Source organism: Echiichthys vipera, assembly GCF_963691815.1.
Source record: "Echiichthys vipera genome assembly, chromosome: 12".
Taxonomy (NCBI): Eukaryota; Metazoa; Chordata; class Actinopteri; order Perciformes; family Trachinidae; genus Echiichthys; species Echiichthys vipera.
Genome location: NC_139837.1, coordinates 15,720,176 through 15,736,561, shown reverse-complemented (window position 1 = coordinate 15,736,561; position 16,386 = coordinate 15,720,176). Strand labels below are relative to the sequence as shown.

At 40.3% G+C, this 16,386-nt stretch overlaps 1 protein-coding gene across 4 annotated transcripts; it reads left to right on the top strand.

Annotated features, from left to right (window-relative positions):
* Positions 1-1,123: 1,123 nt before the first annotated feature.
* aspg (asparaginase homolog) lies at positions 1,124-16,378 on the top strand. 4 transcript variants are annotated; one of them, XM_083923921.1, is made up of 18 exons: positions 1,124-1,578; positions 3,101-3,227; positions 4,126-4,161; positions 6,412-6,523; positions 6,692-6,817; positions 6,914-6,997; positions 7,657-7,783; positions 7,870-7,982; positions 9,269-9,454; positions 9,623-9,736; positions 9,873-9,992; positions 10,247-10,342; positions 11,281-11,444; positions 12,831-12,917; positions 13,374-13,473; positions 13,556-13,621; positions 13,748-13,819; positions 15,948-16,378. In XM_083923921.1, exons 1-18 carry the CDS (start codon positions 1,326-1,328, stop codon positions 16,017-16,019), a joined length of 2,055 nt encoding a protein of 684 aa, XP_083780047.1. In that variant the 5' UTR covers positions 1,124-1,325; the 3' UTR covers positions 16,020-16,378. The 4 variants fall into 4 exon arrangements, with proteins under 4 accessions (XP_083780047.1, XP_083780048.1, XP_083780049.1 ...); XM_083923922.1 differs by having other exon boundaries at positions 15,280-16,378; XM_083923923.1 differs by lacking the exon at positions 4,126-4,161.
* Positions 16,379-16,386: the final 8 nt, after the last annotated feature.

The window sequence follows — 16,386 nt, the reverse complement described above, 5'->3', positions numbered from 1 at the left end:
CCGATAGTAATTTTAGTATCAATTATTATCTGAGTATCGATTTTTTAAAACAAGGGCAACAAAGTTGTAGACTGGCAAACAGACATTTAACTACAACATAAAACAACAACACAATGATACATGCTGGAACAAATAGGTATTATGAATGTTGCAACAGATTTTTATATATATATGAGGTTGGCGGATAAACGGTGTTTACAGTGATGTTGATTGAATGATTGATAGGGATTAACATGTTAATTAAGTTAATTAGTGAGTATTTAAACTAGGAAATATATATTGTGGTATAAAGTGGATGCTTTGTGTTATAGAGTCATTACAGGCAGTTTCCTGCCACTATGGACTGATGTTAACTGTACATCATAGTGACAGCCTATGGGAAGTAACAGTTCTTGTGTCTGTTGTGTCTATTTATAGTTATTTATTGCAATAATAGAAGGTGAATTTATCCAACAGGTTTTTAGTATTTGGCAATCTATATGATAGCCTACATTTGATATTCTCAAAGCAATTTCCAGTCCCAGTCTGGTCAGATGCGTACATGAACTGATGAAGCCTCTTGGATGAGAGGTGAAACGTCTTCCTAGACAAACAACCAGTCCAGTTGTTTTTGACTGAAATTGCTTTGAGGATAACGATGACCTGGACGAATGAGAACATTCACAGGCTCAATTTGATATTGTTTTTGTGTTTGACTCGGGAAGAATTTCCAGTATTCCCATGTGGTAAATATTATTCAGATATAATATTATTCTAAACAAATTAAAAAAACAAAAAAACATTCTGCAGTTCAATTGTAATATACGGGGGAATAGTTGGGTCTATGTAAATCATAAATAAGCCATAGAGTGTGGTCTATACCTACTCTGTAAAGTGAGTCCTGAGATAACCTTTGTTATGATTTGGCACTATAAATACAGAATTATATTGAATATAATTGAATATATCATATATTCAATATAATATTGAACTGAATTGAATACAGGTATGCAGAGGAGCTTTCGCTGCGAGGCCGCGCCCTATTCACTGACGTCAGAGTGGACACTGTCCATCGGTGTTTCAAGGGCAAAATGACAGATAGGGGTCTTAGTCCTGAGGAAGAGTCCAGTGTTGTAGAGTATATTAGAATATAACTAAAACGATGGCACCGCCCTCTTTTTAATACATCACATGATAACGATGGAAGCGGTGTTTGTGTCTAAAAGACTAGATAAGCGACACCCTCTCTCAGCGCATTCACAGCACTTGAAGACCACCGTGTTTTGAACTGTTTTAAAGGAGCAGCAGCAGCAGCAGCCCCGGCTCACTTTAAGTCGTAAGTCATCATGGCGGACTCCAGCTTCAACAACCTGACATCCCTCGCCCGAGCTTTGTCACAGCCTTCACTGGCCCTGGCAGAATTGAACGAAATTAGTCCTCCGAGAACTATTCAGCTGCATCCATGCCGAAGGAGAAAGTTGTCCAGCTGCAGCTCGTTTGAGACCCTTGAGCCAACGGTTACTTCACCAACCGCTGCCGAGGCGCGAGTCCTGGTTATCAACACCGGAGGAACCATCGGGATGGCACTTCATGATAACGGTAGCTACGGCTAACTAAACTCGCTGTATTGTTTTGTCTGACTTGTGTGCTCTGGTGACAACTTGCTACCGTGTGACAGGTAGCTTGCTGTTAACATATGGTTGCAGATAAATGCTAGGCTCGCGGGAGCTTTAGCCCTGCGTGCCGACAACATGTGCGTGCATCTTTAAATAGTCAGCTCAGCTGCACAGTCAAAGCTAGGTTAACAATTAGCATGCTAATTCACACTAAGTTGGTGTACACATGAGCAAACTGTCACACTTTACTCCTGAATACAAATGTAACATAGACTATTATTTGAGTAATGGACAGCACCAGCACATTTAGCTTTAAAAGAGTCAAACGTCACCTCCATTGGAGACAACCAACCAAATGAATGACATTTGTAATTATGTTAGGGAGGCAAATGCTAAAGGCATAACAGTACAAGCTGCCCCTCATGCTGCAACATTACTGTAAAGTTAGCTGGAGTCTCCCAATGAATAACTAGATGTTGACGTGAGGCATTGGGCAACATCTGGAGCATGTGTTGAGGCAAATAAACAACATTCAAGGTCATATCAGCTTCAGGTACAAGCTACAACTAGTCCTCTTCATCCAAGCCTGGTTTATTCATCAATAATTCACTTGATTTATGTAAGGACATTCTCATACTTACTTTGTAGATTTTGTTGTTTTGACAATGCTATATAATAAAAGTTTAAATCAAAAACCAAATGGTCTGGAAATTAATCATCATTTTTAACTGAGTGTGCTTAAATGTGGATATTTACAGTAGGTCAGTAAGCCTATATGCACACACATCATGGTGTCTCTCTCATTTGTTAGGTTTAAAGACCCTGGGATAATCCATGTCTAGGCAGGGTAATTCAGTCTGCCAACACTTCAGTTCTGAGTAAAATATCTTTACACCTGCTTATCATGGAGTTTGGAAACTAAATGACCAAACCAAGGCTATGTGTATACTTTGGACCATTGATACATGTTTACATTGTGTGTTCTACAGTTATGATTGCCTGTTATTTAAGCTCTTATCAAATTCTCCTGTCTTGGTTTCTGTCAGCAGCTCTCTTAATATCTTTTGGCCTTATGTTCATGTGGCTGTCAGCCGCCACGTGTCGTCTCTCATTTGAGTTATAGTGAAGAATTTCTGCTGGCTTTCGTTCAGAGTGCAAGGAACTGCAGCAGCAGTGGTGCTGTGCTTGCGTTATTCACAGCTCCTCACTGTTATATTAAGGCTATAGATTTTTAAAATGTGCCTATTGTAGTGGCCTAAAAACGATATCATTGTATATAAGAATAATAACTTAAGGGGATTTTTAGCCTCTGCATCAAAGACAGTTCTTACATTTACCACTAGGGTTCAGTATGAGACTAGAAACTGATGTTTGGTGTTGAGATAATGGTAAATCCACTGTGTTATTCTCCTTAACTGTTACTGATCAACAGAACAGTATTCACATAAAAAGAAAGCTATGAAATATTACAATAAATCATTTTTTTCTATTTCTGTAACCCACAGTGCTTGCCCCAAAAGCCAATGCTTTAGTGAAGAGCCTGCGCAAGTTGCCCATCCTCCATGATGAGATGTATGCCCAGCAGACGTGTCTGTATCAGTACTATGGGTCTGAGAACAGCCTGGTCCTGCCGTAAGTGCACCCTGAACCACCACCCCCCTGCTCAGTCAGCACATATATATGTTCTGCTCTTCACACTTCTATGCTCCTCCCTACAGATTGTAATGATTCATGTTCTGAATGTATGTGTAATATCTTCTTAAGGCTTTTTTTTAATATGATAGCCATCGATATGATAGATGCTTAAATAAACTTAGAATTGTTTGTCAGCTTCACAAACAAATACAATTAATCTTATTTACCAGTGTCACAACCATCCTTTGCACACTTTTTAGAATGTTTAATTGATATTTAAAGTGCAATTTCCGGTACCTGAAAGATTATCATGTGAGCATCATGTTTATCACAAAGGCAGCAAGGGTTGTTGGCTTTACTTGCCGTCAGTATAGGTTACACTTTACAGTAACAAAAAATGTAATTGTCATTTGCAAATTCAAAATGTTTATCACTTATATTGACCTTTAGAGATGGTCATTCAGTGTGTTCTTTATTTTCTTTATATATATATCATTGCATGCATGTTGGAAAAACTTATCACCAACACCTAAATACTTAATGGAAGCACACACGCAGCTTAAAGGGCTAAATGTCTTTTTAGTGAAGAAAATGTTACACTTCATCTAATGTGTTCTCCTACGAAGCTAAACCAGGCCTAAATAACATTAATTATGCAGTATTTGATATGTAGGTTGGCTGTATAGGAAAAATTATAAGCAAAATCATGTCAGAATTGACAAACACTGCACTTTATGATCATGACTATTAATTTTTTCCCATGAGTACAGTTTGCATTAGGATCTTCACACAGTGCAAGATACATTTCATTTAAGAAAAAGCAGAGACTGAATGAAAACGATTCACTGTCCTCAATGGTTTTAATGACTCTTAACTGCTTTTGTTGCTTTAACAGGAAGCCAACGCCCCATGCTGGTCGCCTATATCACGGGTGCTGTAGCACTGGTAGCATTGTGTGTGCCTGCACTGTGCTTGAGAGTGGTTTGATGTCTCTGCCGTCTTGGAGACAGAATGTTTGGGTGTGCTTATCCGACCAGAAATGCATGCTGACGTGGCCTTTGGTAATAGGAGTAAATAGTAGAAAGGACACAGGAGCACAGAGCTGTCGATGACTGAAGTAGTCTTCCACCCTACACTTGCTAATGTCACCTTGCTAATGTGTGGCAGAAGAGTATTCCAGCTGAGATAACCTAGTGTTTCTTGAAGGTTTCTTTTGTGAAAAGCTGTGGTTGGAATGCTAGGAAAAACAAGACTAATGCACTCTATTCCTGTTTGTATAATCCGTGTTGTCTTGATGTCTGGTGCATGTGCCACGGAGCAGTGAGAGTGGAGCCCCTCTTGACGAGCCTCTCCAGCTGATCAACAGCCTCTCAATTGTCAGTGATGGTTGACTCGATCAGAAATGTATCTGTACTCATTTCTGAACCCCCTTCATGTTGACTTCCACTGGCTGAGAACAAGCTGAGCAGCAGTAGCCTGTATGGTAAAGATAAGGCCTCCTCAAGGCGGCGGTAGACATGTTGTGATCTCTTTGTAAGGCTTTTAAAAACTATTCTGGAGGACTTCAGTTTTACTGTCTTCAACCTCTCACTGTTCCCGCACCTTCGGCAACCACAGGAGCTTCCATAAGAGCTTGTTAATTAGCTGCCTTGCAAAGTCTGTTTACTTTGACTAATATAACATCTCTGCTAACACAATATTATGCAATTTTAACATGAATATATTGTATGTGCATGTTTTTGATTAATTTTTCAGTTTTTTTTGTTTTGTTTGTTCTTAAGCTGAGAGCATAATTTACTTTTTAATATGTTCTTATATTTGAGTTGGCATCGTGTAAATATGAACTGAAGTAGGCTCGTATGCAAGTCTAATATGGTTGATGGTATGCAGTTCCAGCCTATGTTGAAGGAGGGAATTAGTTTATTGATTTATTGAAAAGCTTTATTCATGTGGTGTTGAGAGGCTACACCACAAGGCTGATTGCCCCCCCCCCCCCCCCCCCCCCACACTGCCAACCCTCTTCTTCTTCCACTTCTCTTAAGTCCCCAATCATACATGCACACACAGACATTCATTATTCTTAAGCTTTGCAGCATCTTAGCATGGGTATGCTAATGTGTAGCTTTGCTACACCTTAGGGTACATTGCCAGATAGATGAATAATTGGTGATCTAAATAGTGTTTTCTTGCGGCACTTTTGTCTTCAAGATTATCAGCAGCATATGTTCTTGGGTCATCTGTGGACTTAAGGCTAATTAGAAGAGTGTATGTAGGACCCCTGGTTGGGCAAACTGGGGCTCGCTTGCTCGTCCCCCTGCTGTTCCATTCAGCTCATATCCTCATGTCATAGGGCTGCCCCATGGTAATGTGGGGGCTGTCCCCCCCTGTTTCTTTAAAAGGGAGATTAAAAATAAAATCTTTCCATGCCAGTTTAGCCAATTGTCAGTCATGCTGCTTCATACAGAGTGTCGCAGGTGGAGCCATGGGAAACGGGTTAAACTCTACTTAAAGGCGACATAAATATGTATACATGAAAGGCTCCCTCCCTCCCTTGTAATCGTAATGAAAAAGAAACGCGGACTTTCGCCCCAATCTGAAATTATTCACAAAATAACGCTCAAGATATATCAAATTGGCCATATAATGTCCCTCAGCTTTGCAAGTATTTTATATATACACAGTGGTAAAGCTCCACAGAACATTAAGTGTTTACTGTGGAAAGGAAAATGGGCAATTTTAAAGTGCTTCTCTCTTTAACATTATGCCAACAATGCCCCTCCCTTTCACACTTCCAAAACTCTCTGTGTGTGTCTGAAACAGGTTTTGGCACCCTGCTGCTGAGACAGAAGGCCCGGCTAAATAGACTTTGTCTCGCTTCATAAAGTCAGCTTGGTTTTTAGCATTCCCCTAGCCTTCTTTAGACCCACTTCTCAAATGAAAGCAGAACTTGATCCAACTTTGTTAAACGAGCACAATGATGACAATACTCATTCATCACAGTGAAGATGATAATCATTTGTTTAACCGTGTGTCCTTTTATGTGTTTTTGAGTGAATTTCTTTGTTTGCAACGACTAAAACAACTGACTTTGTTTTATAGATGTGCATTTTGTTGTGTATATATGATAATTAAATAAGTTTGTTTAACAACAGAAACTCATAAACCTCTCTCTCTCTTCCAGGCTCAATAAAGACAATAAGAGGATTGTCTACACTATTTTAGAGTACAGTCCTTTGCTGGACTCTTCCAACATGACCACAGATGACTGGGGTAGAATTGGAAAGGACATTGAGGTACTTGCTGCTGGATTCATTTTTATTGTTTTCGATTGACTCCATTTCTAAATAAACATCTTATAACTTGTGCTTTTTAGAAGCTAGGCATTTCTTAGTCCTATAATATTCATATAGTCGTGGAGTTACTGAAATGATGATGGAATGGTCTTTGTTTTTGTTGTCTAGAAAAACTACGAAAACTATGATGGTTTTGTGATCCTCCATGGCACAGACACCATGGCTTACACAGCCTCTGCCCTGTCCTTCATGTGTGAACATTTGGGCAAACCCATCATTCTCACCGGATCACAGGTAAGAGCTGCTCTCCTCAGGGGTCTAAAAAACAAAAAGCTGCAGACACATTTTGTCTTTGACTGCCTTCTAAGACGAGACACATTCTGTCTTCAGGTGCCGATCTATGAGATGAGGAATGATGGCAGAGACAACTTGCTGGGGGCACTGCTGATTGCTGGCCAATTTGTCATTCCTGAGGTGAGGAAATGGAGATGGGACATAAGAAAGATAGAAACTAGAAAGAGACATTTAATTTGGCAGCCTTAAAGAGGGAATGTTAGGAATTATAAGGAAAGAAAGAGAAACAGCTGCTGTAATACAAGACTCTTCGGACGATCACCAGTGGTGACTTTCTTTTGTGAGCATTCCTTTATTGTTGTGGGGTTGATAAACCACAAGTTATATACATTGTAAATTAACTGATAAATAAGAAACCCTGCCCACTAATTGTAAGATCGGTAGTTCAATCCTCCTCCTCCTCCAGTCTGCGCGTTTACGTCAATACTGAGCCCTAATTAGCTCCTGATGGCTGTGTCATCACTGTATGAATGGTTATATTAAGTCATGTTCACATTGCAGGGCTTAATGCTCAACTAAAAAGACAGGTGTATAACAGGGCATTTCAGACCGAGGGTGTAAAAAGATATATTCAGAAAGGTAGTATGTGGAAAATAAAGTGTGTTGTGTGTTTTGAACATTAAAGTATGTAGATATGTTCTTGAAGAATCCTAAAATACAAGTACAAACCTGAAAATGAGCATAATATGGGACCCTTTTAAGCCCTGCAGTATTAAAAGGATATCATCTTTGTAGAAAAGCAAATTTTGTCCATTAAATATATCTTTGCCTCTATTTAGGTGTGTCTGTATTTTTACAACAAACTCTACAGAGGGAATCGTTCAACCAAGGTGGATAGTGGGAGTTTCAATGCATTCTCATCACCTAACTTGGCCCCTCTGGTTACAGCTGAAGTGGACATTATAAGTAAGCTGGTGGCGTAATGGATCTGTCTCCATGTGGAACATAACTTTCCCTAACTTATAATATGTTTTCTCCATTTTCCCTTTTAGTCAACTGGGATACAGTGTGGAGGGCAAACACCACAGCAAAGTTTCAAGTCAGCACTGAGTTGAACAGGAACGTGGGCCTGCTCAGGCTGTTCCCAGGAATCACCGCTGCTACTGTAGGTCACTCAGCTGCTGAACTGGACCAGAGATGTTTACTCTGTCTGTCACAGCCACCTAATGTCCAGCGGTTACTTGTCGTCCTTGGTCTTTGGTTGAATCAGCACACAACAGAATAATTAAAACGTGTTTTTTTTTTTCTCTTTGGGGAAGTATTCAGCAGCTCATAATATGATTTATTGTTTCTTGCACAGACTTGACTGATTTGTCCAGACGTTCACTCCAGACAAAAGAATCCCATCACAGATCACGCAATACCTACTCTAAATGTAATTATTTGCACAATACTAAAAATTAACTTTATTTCAAAGAGTATAAACTGATGTCATTATTTATGGGCAATTACACAAATGCACATCAACACCAAATTATGTTTAGCCAAATGATGAAAGGAGTAAATTAAAGATTTAACCAGTACATTTGCCTTCCCAGTGAATTAGATTGTAATTAAATATATGTTCTTCGAAGGTAACTGACTTCCCAAAACTGCTGTTTTGTCTAACTGCAATAAAACATAGTTAACTTTAATTTAATTGTGCTATAACCGGTCTTTCGCTACCTCCCTGGACATGTAAGCTGCCATCAAAGCTCAGCCTAGAGAAAGATGAGAAGGAGTTATGGCCCATGACCAATCACCCTGTAAAGAGGGAGGATTGGCATAGATACTGTAACATTTAGCTGCACCTCCCCTGCAGAGGCTGCTGGGAGAGTGTCTTTACTGTCTCAATCTGCTCCCACTGCCCAGCTTGGCCATCAAGTCTTCCTTACAGCATTTAACTGCCTTTATGAGGCACTGTTTTGATTAGGCACCAGGTTCTCATGTGCCCACTGTTTTTTCTATATGAGAGCTTCATTGGTAACCTGCGTCGAACAGTTCTTGTCAAACTGCTTATCACATCAAAAAAAATACTGGCTGAACCTAGCACTTTTAATGTTACCTTCTTCTCACATTTTATGGCAACTGCTTTAGTCTTGCCAAGTGACTTTATGCTTGCTAACACCTTTAGATTAATTGCTCTCCTTCCTGCCATTTCAGTCATCTGCCATTCTAGTCATATGCCATGGCTAATGATGTGGTATAGGGCCTCCTGGTGCCAGCCAACCAGCGACTGAGATGCTGGTTGCATAGACAGCACCAGATGGTCATTTAGGAGAGTGGATGGTCTCACGCAATAACATAACATGGAATACTAATTCCTTAAATTTCCACACAGTTGAGAAACTAGTTCAGTTTCAAATACAACGTGGGAGTTTGTATTTGAATCCTCTGTATATCTGTGTCTAGGTGAGGGCTTTCCTGCAGCCGCCCATGGAGGGCGTGGTCTTTGAGACCTACGGCAGTGGAAATGCCCCTGATAACCGTCCTGACTTGTTGGCAGAGTTGAAGAAGGCCACTGACTCTGGTGTCATCATCGTCAACTGCACCCAGTGTCTGAGGGGGACTGTGTCTGCATCTTACAACACTGGCAAGGCATGTCACCTACGAGTCAATTCAGACCCATTTTTTACTACATTTTATGAATGATTAATTTCTCCAGTACCAAATGGAGAGACTGTGAAGTTAAGAGAATCAGTCACGTCATATATATATATATATATATATATATATATATATATATAAATACCTATGACTTCTCAGGTGTTGATGGATGCAGGGTTGATAGCTGGTGGTGACATGACGCCAGAGGCTGCCCTGTCAAAGCTGTCCTACGTATTGGCCAAGAAAGACTTAACTCTTGATGCCAAGAAAAAGGTTTGTGTCTACTTTCAAAGGTGACATTGCTTTAAACACTTTATTCTCTAAACTGTAACAGGATGTCCACATAGATGCTAATCGTACTAAAAGAAAAGTAAGGTTTAGATGTGTTTGTGTGTGCTACTCTGTCCAGATGATGGCTCAGAACCTACGAGGTGAGATGAGTGCTGACTTAGCAGGAGCCAAGCTGTGTCTGAGCGACAGCCGTTTCATCCAGGTCATCGCCAAGTCTCTGGGCATCAGCTGCAAGGAGGTGAGGACACCGCCTATACACAGACTTAAATAGGGTGGCTACCTATCACCAAACAAACAGCTGTTAGGATTTTCAACAAATCTTTTATCTGACGAAAAAGCACTCGACTAACATAGAAGTCCACACATTTCTGTAAAGGTTGTCATGATTAGACTTGAAGAAACTTCCAAAATGTGTTTTAAAAAGTGAGGTTAATTCAATGTTACACATTCAGACAAGTAGCATTTTTTCTATTATCTCTGTCGTATCTACAGGAGTTGGAAGCCATACGTGATGCCCTCACTCCCCCACTGGCATGTGCTGCTGCTAAGATCGGAGACATAGAGGCCTTGGAAGCCCTAAAGGAAATGGTAAACAACCCTACTATCTAAACTACATGTGTACCATTGATGAACATTACCTGTGTTTGATTGTTTGTCAAAAATGTAATTAATCACACACACACACACACACACACACACACACACACACACATACACACACTCACACACACTTGGTTGTTAGGATAAGTGTTGTACAGGGATAGCCTATGACACTGTAACTCAGCTTAGGGCTAAAGTTTTATGGCAACAGAGACCAGGCTTATCATGTTTGTTTGTAGGGTCAACGCACCCAGGTGAACCTTTCACACTGATGGTTCAACAACAAATGTCTAGGGTCGCTATTCCCATATTAGGGGGGTATAGGAAACATACAGGCTCACATGAAAACATGAGGCTGGACTGGTAAGGCAGGCCTAGAGTTTCCCCAGCAGTCACGTGTACATGCTTGTATGTGGCTTGACTTGTATGCTGCTTAGATCAGTTTCGAGTTTCTGTGGACAAATTTAAAGTCTAAATGTGCTGTGTTCACACATTTTTTTCTTTGTGGTGAACTTTGTCCATTTCTTTCTTTTTTTTCACTTTGATTTTCATTTTTCCTCAATTATTTGTTTTTGTTTGTTGTATTTGTTCTGGGTGTGCTGCTGAACAGTAAAGAAGGTCACTATTTATTAAAGGTTAAGGCTTGCATTATATTAGGATGTTTTTATTGTCATCGCGCCCATAAAAAAACAAAAACCAACAACTTGTTCCGTCTTTCAATCCTTTCCAACTTTCCTGTGTCCGTGGCACTCAGCCTCATTCATTGTAAACCAAAATGCCAAGGTTTATTGTAAAGAAGAAACAATGTGTTTTAATAGTTAGTGGAGAGTGAAGCTCTATGGCATGAAGAAAACGCTTCGGCCTCATCGATAATACCTACTACCAGGTGAAATACATTGATGTTCTCACATTTGTCTTTGACACAGGGCAGCAACTTGTGTCTTGGTGACTATGATGGACGTACACCCCTGCATGTTGCCGCCTGTGAGGGCCACCTCAAACTGGTGGAGTACTTACTAGGTCACGGAGCCACAGTCTATGCTAAAGATCGCTATGGGGACACACCTCTTTGCAACGCTGTACGCTTCAGGTAAGACTCGCCTCTTTTTTTTTTTATTTCAGTGAGAGAGAAAGGCAGGAGATAAGAGATGCAGCAAAGGGCTCTTAGCCAGACTCATATCCACCTCATTTTAAACAATAAAGGCTGATGTGTATGTTTTTATCCGTCTGTTAAAGGAATAATGTCATTTACGAAGTTGCAAACAAAATCTTCCCTGTCGGCCATTAGCAACCATTGGTTTCCTGCAAACATGTTGTTAATAGCTGCTATAGAGGGGACATCATTTAATGAGCTGCTGCAAGGTGGGTAATCTGGCAGGGAGGGAGAAGCGGCGATCAGAGGGGGGTTGAAACCAGGGGAGCCACTAGTAATGGAGTTTGGAGGCCAGGCAATAATTATAACCTAATTAGGCTAATTGTCATCTGACAGTTTAGATAGTGTTTATTTTTACCAAAGCTGTTTTTTTCATTTTTGTCATTCATTGACATTGCTAGAAATGTCTATCAGGGAAAAGCCACGCTTAATGTTGCAGTTTTAGCACGATGTTGAGCCTCAGGGTGAAAACGTTGTATTTGTCAAAGCTGTGCCAAATGGCTGTTGTCCTATTTTAACGGTTGGCAAAGCAAGTATGGACTTGTCTCCTTTGTGATGGTAGAGGGATGCATTGGAGCGCTAACACCTGTCGTTACACCTCCTGTGCTGCACACCTTTGCTTGCTTTGCCCTTCCTAAATGTATTTCATGAAATTACACTAATAGAACTGGTGTTTTGAGTTTGAGCTGTCGGGATGCCACCATGACTGACTCACTATGAATGTCACTGAAACTTCACAGTGCACTACAGACTGATGCCCATATAAGGAGTGGCAGAAAGCATGGACAAAGAAGGGTTAAAGAACAAGTATGGGGAGTGTCCTCTGAACCAGTCTGACCAACCTGCTCCCAGTTTCACAGATGAGAGATACTGGCTTCTTAACACTCTACAGGATGTTTTTTAAATCATTTAATAGTTTCCTTGGCTTTGCCTCTACATACCTCCTAAACAATTAAGCTTCAATGTGAACTCTTGGGTAACGTCTCATTTCATTGAAAGATCAGTTCTTATTCATAAACTCAGCCATTCACTGAACAATTAGACCTTTTAGTTTTATTGAAAATTTCCTGTCACCACAAGTGTCCCTGCAGGTGACTTGTGCGTGGGTGGTTTGTGCAGGGGATAAGGAACTTGTTCTTACACGCCAAACTACAACCACTGCCACACTGACTGTCAATGAAAGTCAAACGGCCTTCAACAGTTTGAAAGCAACATTATATGTAACTTATGTGTCTTAGCTCGGCTGATTTTAACTGATTCATATGGTATTTATTACATATACAGTAATAAGTATATGGCTCTGTTGCATGTCCTCTAACTCAGGCACAAGGAGGTTGTGAAGCTGCTGAGAAAGACCGGAGCCCACTTCTCCAGGGACGAGTTGGATGAAGCAGGAACAGAACTGTGCAGGTGAGACGCAAAAGGGATCACGTCTTCAGTTGCGCACACATACAGCCAGAAATGTCTCAGTTGCTGATCTACCCACGGTGACCCATCCTACATAGCTGACACGGGTTCAACCAGTTCTCCCACTGTTACACAAACCGTAGGAATGCTCCCCGGCAGCATAGCTTTGGATCTGTTTTGCGTCTCTAGTGTCGGCAACTGTGCGAAACACCGACTGTGATTTATCTACCTGAGACAACCGACAGGTTTTTGTCAAGACAATTTACAGTTTCAGAAACACACCTTTTCTAAGGTATGATCAGCATTGCTTGTGTCACTATTAAGATAAAACAAAAACATCTGAGTCACGAGGTCCAACATATTCTCTTTTTCCACAACAACATATCCTTCGCCCACTGGCTATTTGATTGTGTTAATAAAACTCTGACGTAATACCTGTCATGTCCTCCCGTGTGTCAGCCTGGCATCCAGTGGTGACCTGGAGGGCCTGGAAATCTGGAGTCTTGCCGGAGCTGATCTAAATAAACCAGGCTATGACGGACAGTCAGCGATTCGAGTGGTGGGTTCTAGGGATATCTATTCCACTGTAAACCTATTTCATGAAGTGAAACTTATTTTCTTTTATTCTTCACCTGTCAAAGGCCCAGGCTGTTGGCAAAAAGGAAGTGGTTGCCTTTTTAGTCCAACTCATGAGCAAAAAAGCCAAGGTATCCAATATTTTCCATTCTAGCTGCTTCATCTTAATATGCATGCATATAAAAAAATCAGATTGGTATAATTCTCTCTCTTTAATTGCCTCTTAATTCAATTTTTGTTTGTTTGTTTAATTTCAGAAAGTATTTGGTGAATTTAATGAGTATGATGAAAATCATGATTATGATGATGATGATGATGATGATGATGAGGTAAATGACATTTAGTGAATGTGTCCAGTTTGTGCATCTCCCATATTGAGCATGAGATCCCCCTCAGCATGGCTGCAATGGCTCCCTTATTCTTTTTTGTACATGTCCTTGTGCCTATTATCAGTCCATCCACCTGTGCATTCTATAAACCGCTTATCCTGTTCAGGGTTGTGGCTTCCCAGCATGCATTGTACAAGAGGCTTGGTTATAGCCCTGGATATGTCAGTCTATCACAGGACTAAAACACACATGTATACAAAACATTCAATGTAATTCAGCATGTTCACACCTGCACGACATTTAGAGCTGCCAATTCACCCGGAGTAAACCCATGTAGACGATGGTAGAGCTTCAAACTTCAAAACAAGGGCTTTCATCATAGCGACAGTGCATATCATATTTTCACGATACACAGTAAAATGGATTAAAAGAGATTTAAAAGTTGAAATGAGTCTAAAAAAAATTGCTAATTGTTATTGAAAAACACATTTCTAAAAAAAAAAAGCGAGTTAACGATTAGTTAATTGACTGAAAATTAAACCGAAACCTTTTTTTTCCAAAGCAAAAATGTCAATCATTAACAGGTTCCAGCTTCTTAGATGTGGCTATTTGCCTGGTGTCTTAAAACCAGTGGGAAATTGTGCTTGTAATTTTCCTCTGATTTGACATTTATTCTGTTACTCTTGTAGTCTATAAATTGTAAAAAAACAACAACATATTAACTGTTAATTAAAGTAATTGTTAGTTGCAGCCCTGGTTTTGAGAAGCAACCTTGACCTTTTTAAATTTAAGCTAAGCATGCCTCAGACTTCTGTTGTTTATCAAAACTACATCAGATAAAGTCTGATCAACTTTAAAGGTTCTCTGTGTAACTTTTAATGTATTAATTGATGGGCAAACTTATCAAGGCAACATCAAAAATGAGACATTCGCTGACTTTCTTGGTTGCCTAGCAGCCTGTGGACGGACTTCCATTTAAAGGACAGAATTTTCTGGGAAAATACAAAAATTGTACCAGTCGCCGATACTTTCTCACACCTAAAAAGTGTGATTGTGAGCGGCAGGACAAAAACAAGGATTTTCTGAACATTCCACAGAGTACCTTTAATGCCTCCCCACCAATGTCTGTGCATGTTAAACCGGTGTAGCCTGCTTTACACTAGGCTGACCTGTGTTTGTGGTTGGGCTTGTGTGTCACAAGGGCTAGGTACCGGTACTCAATACCCTCTTATGGTATAGACCAAAATAACCCAGTACCAAGTACTATCGATACTTCTCCAGTCAAACAACACCTACAAATGCATAAAATGATTATTTCAAATGAAGTACTGTTGGTATTGGTATCACTTTAAGGGTGTTTAAACGATACCCAGCCCCAGTGCACAGTGGTGGTCAAGAGCACTGAAACACCTCTCCCTGGTGCCTCCTGTTAATCCTGTCTCTTTTTGTCTCCGTGGCAGAGTGGGGTTATTAAGTTCACAGCCCCCCCGACCGGACTGTGAGCTGCCTCAACCTCAACCGACAGGGATCCTCCTCCTTTTGCATCCACTTCCTTCCAAGCCGTCCTCTACTGTCTACACACTGTCCACCGTCCTGTTCAATCTCACAGATTTGCTCTCACTTTCAATACTTTTTAAAGCCATCACTGCTTGCGGTGTTTCCTTCCAAACCCATTCATAGCACAATACTACTGCTTTGAGTGCACAGTGCCCAAAAAGGGCAACGCTAGACCTATTTATATGTTTGATTGTTGCACAATAGTAATATGTATGAGGAAACATCATCCTGAATGTGAATGTCCAATCAGGGATTAAGGGTGAAATTCCCCCGAGCTGTTTATCGTGGAGAGTGCTCAGACCTTCTGTTACTCCTTCAAAGTGAAGGATGTTTTTTTAACATGTACTAAGAGAAAACTCTGACTACTGCCAAATTACTTTATAAAGTACGGTTGTCTTTCTAGCAATAAATTCACGATATCTGAAACGACAGGGTAAATTCTCAGATTTTATTTTTATGCTTATTTTTACAGTAAGATGCTGGAAAGAATTGTGTAAACTAATACAAATATTTGTATTATCTTGTCAACTGCCCCTGAAGCTGATCTCTTCATTTCCTGTTGCACTAACAGGTACTTGCAGACTCATCCAGCCTGTTTGTCACACTGCTAACCAAGCTGGAAGAGTCGCATATCTCCCTTTGAACAGGAAAGGGGGAAACTCAGAGTATTGTGTGAGCCAGCTCAAGACGGCCCGCTGTTTCTGTGTTCTCTTGTGTATTTTGTATGTCTTGTACTCTTTACATCAACGATTACAAACAAACGACTTACTGTGTCCTTACCTTTTTGGTGCAACGGGTAAAAAGGGTTTTAAAAAGTCAATTTTTACATTTTAATGCTCACATCTGTCAGGGAATCTTCTGTGATTGATGTGTCTTTAAGGTGCAAAAAACATTGAATTACTTTAAAATTGTTCCAGTTGTTTCCAGTGCAGTTATTGTCTCGTTTTTGTATTCAAAAAGGGTGGGTGTGTCTGCGTGTGTGTGTGTGTGTGTGTGTGTGTTTGTGTGTG

Excerpts from the sequence above, each read along its gene's own strand:
- aspg (XM_083923921.1), top strand. The coding sequence starts at position 1,326 with ATGGCGGACTCCAGCTTCAACAACCTGACATCCCTCGCCCGAGCTTTG. Across the intron at positions 4,162-6,411 it reads GCTGGTCGCCTATATCACGG|GCTCAATAAAGACAATAAGA; the intron begins GTGCTGTAGCAC and ends TCTCTCTTCCAG. Across the intron at positions 7,784-7,869 it reads AGCTGAAGTGGACATTATAA|TCAACTGGGATACAGTGTGG; the intron begins GTAAGCTGGTGG and ends TTTCCCTTTTAG.